At 40.5% G+C, this 5,906-nt stretch overlaps 1 protein-coding gene across 1 annotated transcript in view; it reads left to right on the forward strand.

The window, feature by feature from the left end:
* ZNF277 (zinc finger protein 277) overlaps positions 1-5,906 on the forward strand; it is a 127,418-nt gene that overhangs the window by 61,074 nt on the left and 60,438 nt on the right. The window contains exon 2 of the mRNA XM_006859355.1: positions 5,702-5,903. Coding sequence (XP_006859417.1) covers positions 5,702-5,903 — 202 coding nt within the window. The remainder of the gene's footprint in view (positions 1-5,701; positions 5,904-5,906) is intronic.

The raw sequence follows: 5,906 nt of genomic DNA on the forward strand, positions 1-5,906 counted from the left end.
TGAAGTTATTGTGAAAATACCATGACTTTGGGTGAGGCACACATTAGTCCTCAAACTGACATTTTAGCTCTTCAGCACGTTAAAGAAGTCTTGTGTAGCAGATTTGCCTAATGCAATACGTCGTTTGATTTCTTGGTTACTGCTCCCTCAGTGTTGAAGGTTGATCTGAGCAAAATAAAGTCTTTGACAACTTCAATCTTTTCTCCATTTATCTTGATGCTATTTACTGGCCTAATGGTGAGGATTTTTGTTTTCTTTATATTGAGGTGTAACCCATACTGAAGACTGTTGTTTTTGATGTTCATCAGCAAGTATTTTAAGACCTCTTCGCTTTCAGCAAGCAAGATTGTAGCATCTGCATATCGCAGGTTGTTAATGAGTCTTCCTCCAATCCTGATGTCACATGCTTCTTTATGTAATCCATCATCTCAGATTATTTGCTCAGCATACAGATTGAATAATGATTGAATAATTATAGTGAAAAAATACAACCCTGGCACACACCTTTCCTAATTTTAAGCCATTAGGTGTTCTCTTGTTCCATTCAAACAACTGCCTCTTGTCTATGTACAGGTTCCTCGTGAGCACAATTAAGTGTTCCGGAATACTCATTTTGGCAATGTTGTCCATAGCTTGTCATGATACACAGTATCAAAAGCCTTTGTGTAGTCAATAAAGCATAGGTAAATATCAGCAACGATATACCTCATTCTATGTCCTCTTCTACATCTTCTTCATTATCCCCTGTATTTGTTTAAAACATAGAAATGAGTCTATTTCCTACAAGAAAAGATCTAAACTCCTTAGTATTACATATAGGGAAACGTGCTTATGCTTAATCCAGACTGCTTGGTTCAGATCCTGGCTCCACCCCTTAAGACATAGGGCAAGTAACTTGACCTCTCAGTGCCTCAATCTTCCATAAAATGGAGATCAAAATGAAATCTACTTCAGCATTACGGTGAGGGTAATTGAGTTTTACACATGTAAAGTGCTTCTCAGTGCCTGACACAACATGGACACAAGCTGAGGGTCATGGCGGTGCTAATGGCAGGGCCCTTCATTGTTAAGTGCCAGGTGAAGGAATGTGACCTGGACTTGCCTTGTTTTCCAGGGGCTGTCAATCTGAAAAGGGAAACAGGGCAAATGTAAAAGGTAAACACATTATGATTTCATACATTTGAGCCAGGTACTAAATAGCTAGGAGTCTAAGAGAAAACTGTAAGATCCTGTTGTCTGAAAATGTTCTGGTAAAACTTCCATTTTCTGAAGTACATATTAACTCAAGCTTCAAAATACAACATAATACCTTCTAAATCTCAAAGTCCTCATCTATTTGCATATTCATAATTCTATTCCTCTATATCCTTTCAACATAATACTTCCTAAACCTAATCCTAGTGTGGCACTGTAGGATAAGCACTGAACTTCTGACCACAAGGTCGGTGGTTCAAACGCACCAAGCACTCCTTGGAAACCCTACACAGGTTTGCTATGAGTCAGAACTAACCCGAAGGCACTTAACAACAACACGCCCTTTCAGCAACTGTAAGCAATTTGGTTCTAGTTTGTGTGAACTCTGAAGTCTATTCTCTTAGCAATCATTTGAAAAAGAGACAATTGGACATTAACATGGCAAAGGGAAGAAAAATGAGCCACAGAAGGAATAGTACAGTTTGCAGTAAAAGCTTGGGAAAGAATATGGTCAGTGACAGAGGTGAACTGTACTCTGTTGAATGGTGGAAGATGTGGCCTACTGAGATTTGTTGAAGAGTTGCTGGTGGACGTGGTATCAGGAAGACTGGAGTACACTGGCAGATATGTAGAAATTCAAGTTAATTCCACTTCATGGTGATCCCATGTGTGTGTCAGAGTACAACTGTGCTTTATAGTGTTTTCAGTGATTTGGGGAGGAAGTTAGATTGTCAGGCACATAACTTCTAAGGCACCTCTAGGTGAATTCAAACCTTCAACATTTTAGTTAGTAGCCAAGTGCATTAACTATCAGCACCACCCAGGGATTCCAAGTGGTTCATAAATACATGTAAATCAGAACAGCTTTGAATGTATGTATTGGAGAAGAAACATGGAAAGCATGCCTTTTGGTACTGGGGGGGGGTGGTGGTCAAAATAATAGAGTGGTTAAGTTTAGGTTCTCTACTTCATGTCTTTAGGCCACTTTCTAGTTCTGTGACTTTGGGAACATATTTTAACTTTTCTAAGTCTCAGTTCATGAGTATATTATCCGTCTTCCACTGTCTTGTTTTTCACACACAAGTCCAATTTCCTCAGGTTTTGCAGAATTTCACTTACAACTGAAGAACATAAAAATTCCAGCGCTCCTGGATTCCATTCCCTAATTGAATAGATGGAAAAAGAAAAAAACCTTGCCATCAAATTGATTCCAACCCAGGTGTGGTGACCACGTGTGTTACAGAATAGAACTGCTCCTAACGGTTTCTTGGTGTGGTGCTGTACGATATACACGGGACAGCAAGGTCAGTTTGAACCTCAAGATCTGTCGCTAGAACTCACCAGCCACTCCTCGGAAACATATAAAGGCTCAGTATGAGTCAGAAACAGCCTCGACGACACTTAACGATGAAAACAACAATCCTTACAGAAGCAGACCACTGTTGTTAAGTGCCATCAAGTAGGTGCCAACTCATGGCGTCCCTGTATAGGGTTTCTGAAGAGCGGCTAGTGAGTTTGAACCACCAACCTTGTGGTTCAAACCAACTTTATGGTCAAGTGCTTATCCAACAGTGCCGCATTAGGTTAGCAGATGAGAGCAAATCATATGCACCATCCAGGAATCATAATTTAATAAAAATACATTTAAAAATTGATAATGCACCAATTTTGTTAATGAGGTTTCTAAAGTGCTCATATTTTATATATTCCTCCTACTGTAATATATACCCTGTTTATACCTTCTCTGGTATTAATAAATAATGTTATTAAACAAAGAAAACCCATTTGGTTTTGCATACTCCACTATCTGTACACTGAGCAAATAATCTGAGAAGATGGATTATATGAAGAAGAGTGGGCATCAGGATTGGAGGAAGACTCATTAACTTCTTGGTTTACAGCTTAACAATATGCAGATGATACAACCTTACTTGTTGAAAGCAAAGAGTACTTAAAAATACTTACTGATGAAGATCAAAGACCACAGCCTTCAGTATGAGTTGCACCTCAGTGTAAACCAAAGAAAAACCCTGACCACGTAGCCAATAAATAATATAAAAATAAATGAGAAAAGATTGAAGTTGTCAAAGACTTCATTCTGTTTGAATCACTATCAGCAGTCATAGAAACAGCAGTCAAGAAATCAAACAATTTGATGCATTAGGCGCATCTGTTGCATAAGCCGCTTCAAAGTGTTGAAGAGCAAAGATGTCAGTTTGAGAACTAAAGTGCGTCTGATCCAAGCCTTGGTATTTTCAGTAGCCTTCATGTGCATATGAAAATTGGACAGTGAATATGGAAACGTATAGAAGAATTTATGTATTTGAGTTGTGGTGTTGGAGAAGAATATTAAAAGTAACATGAACTGCTAGAAGAACAAACAAATCTGTGTTGGAAGAAATCCAGCCAGAATGCTTCTTAGAAACCAGGGTGGTGAGACTTTGTCTCTCATTCTTCAGACATACTACGAGGAGGGACCAATCCCTGGAGAAGGACATCATGCTAGGTAAAGTGGTGGTGGTGGTGGTGGTTATATGCGGGGGAGTCAGAACTGACGCACAGCAACCTTGTACAGGGTTTCCGAGGCTATAAATCTTTACGGGAGCGGAAAGCCTCATCTGTATCCTGCAGAACAGCTGGTAGTTTCGAACTGCTGACCTAAAGTTCACAGCCCAATTCGTAACCACCATGCTACCAGAGAGGGTCAGTGAAAAAGATAAAGACCTCCAATGAGATGGATTGGCACAGTGGCAGTGGCAGTGGGTTCAAGCTTAACAACAATTTTGTAAAGTTGGTACAAGACCAAACATTGTTTCATTCTGTTTTCGCTGTGAGTTGGAACCGACTTGGCAACACCTAACAACAATCAACAACTACAAGTGATTTTAAAAGTCCCTGCCTGTGAGGCAACTTCCCTCTACAGCTCAGGTGACTCCCCCATCTCTGTATACCCATAAACCCAATCTATTTTCTCTCATCATACTTCATACTTTGAACTTCTGTTTCTTCAAACAGTTGTGAGCACTTCAACTTTTCATTAAGGATCATGCCATGCAGTGTTGAACATGAGAGACCAGCGCTCAGTAGATACACAGTAAATTTGTATTAAGTGGATGAATGGATGCTGCCTCTTGCTTGCACGCACTACATCATTTGCCCATTTCTTAGATCAGCAGTGTACCAGTTACTAAATCAATGATTCAATTAATAATAAAATAAAAAAGAAATGGAAGTAGAAGAATTGATAATAACAAGTCAAAGACTGTTATAGGTGGGCTTGTGTCGTTGTTGATGTTAAGTACCATTGAGTTGGTTCCAACTCCTAATGACCTTTTATAGGGTCCCTGAGGAGTGACTGGTGAGTTTGAACCACCCACCTTGTGTTTCAAACCAATCTTGCAATCAAGTGCTTATTCTACAGCACCACACAAGTGGAATAGCTTTTGTTTCCAAGGAAGTTTCCCTGTCATTCCTCAAATGCCAGATGACTTCTCCTGGTTGCCTGGTTAATGACCCCAGTGACATGACAGCTAAGCAATTGACTGCTAACTAAAAGGTTGCCAGTCTGAACCCACCCAGCAGCTCCACAGGAGAAAGACTTGGCAATTTGGTCCCATTAAGATTGCCACCTAGGAAATCCTCCTCTGGCACATAGCGTCACTGTGAGTTGAACATCAACTGAACAGCACGTCACAGCAACAACAAGGAGTTGCCTGGTTGCTGTTTATTCAGTAGCCTCCGTAAGTGACAGGCCCATCCTTTCTCCATAGCAGGTTGAAAAGACCTCTTGACACACTGTCTAAAGGTTAAGGCCCTGAATGGAGAGCTTTACACCTTACTAGATACTACAGATGATGTCAGTAAAAGGACTATCACAGATAGGAAAAATGTTTACCCCATATGTCTACTAAATGAGCACTCAGCTCTTTGTTCATATGAGCCTCAATTATGATGCATAATTGTGTAATAAGCAAATGATAGACACAAATCAGCATAAAAACCTGCCACCTGGGCCACCCAGCATATGTGTCATCCCAGTGTGATGACAAATAATCAACTAGGAAGTGCTTTCAGGTGCCATGAAAAGCAGCATCAAAGGCTGGCCTGGCATCATCTGTAACCTCAAAATATACCATTGACTTCCCTTAATGTGGTGACTCCCCACCATAGGTCACAATTGGGCCTTAGAACCTTAATCAAGTACCTCCGGAATTGCTGCCATTGGCCAGTGTCCAAGAAGAAGGCTTGAACAGCTGTCCTGATAAATGGATCTCCCCCATTCGAGCTAGCAAGTGGGGGAGTTGGAGCTGCTTTGCAGTCCTCTTTGCCTCTGGGTAGCGGAAGCTGTTTAATATGATAATAAAGTATCCTACTCTCTGGTACTCTGTAGTTTTCTTTTTGGAGATATGTAAATATCCTTAGTATCCTTTTAATGCAGGAGGTGAGAAATCATCTTCTTGGAAAAGTTGGTTTCAGCTTTTCTTTTTTTCTGTCTTGTCTCTCCCAGACAGTAAAGATTGTATCCTGGAGCCTCTCTCCCTGCCAGAAAGTCCAGGTGGCGCCACCACTTTAGAAGGTTCTCCATCTGTGCCTTGTATTTTCTGTGAAGAACATTTTCCTGTGGCTGAACAAGGCACACTTCTGAAGCACATGATTATTGAGCATAAGATGGTCATAGCTGATATCAAGTTGGTTGCTGATTTCCAAAGGTA

Source organism: Chrysochloris asiatica, unplaced genomic scaffold, assembly GCF_000296735.1.
Source record: "Chrysochloris asiatica unplaced genomic scaffold, ChrAsi1.0 scaffold00032, whole genome shotgun sequence".
Classification (NCBI taxonomy): Eukaryota; Metazoa; Chordata; class Mammalia; order Afrosoricida; family Chrysochloridae; genus Chrysochloris; species Chrysochloris asiatica.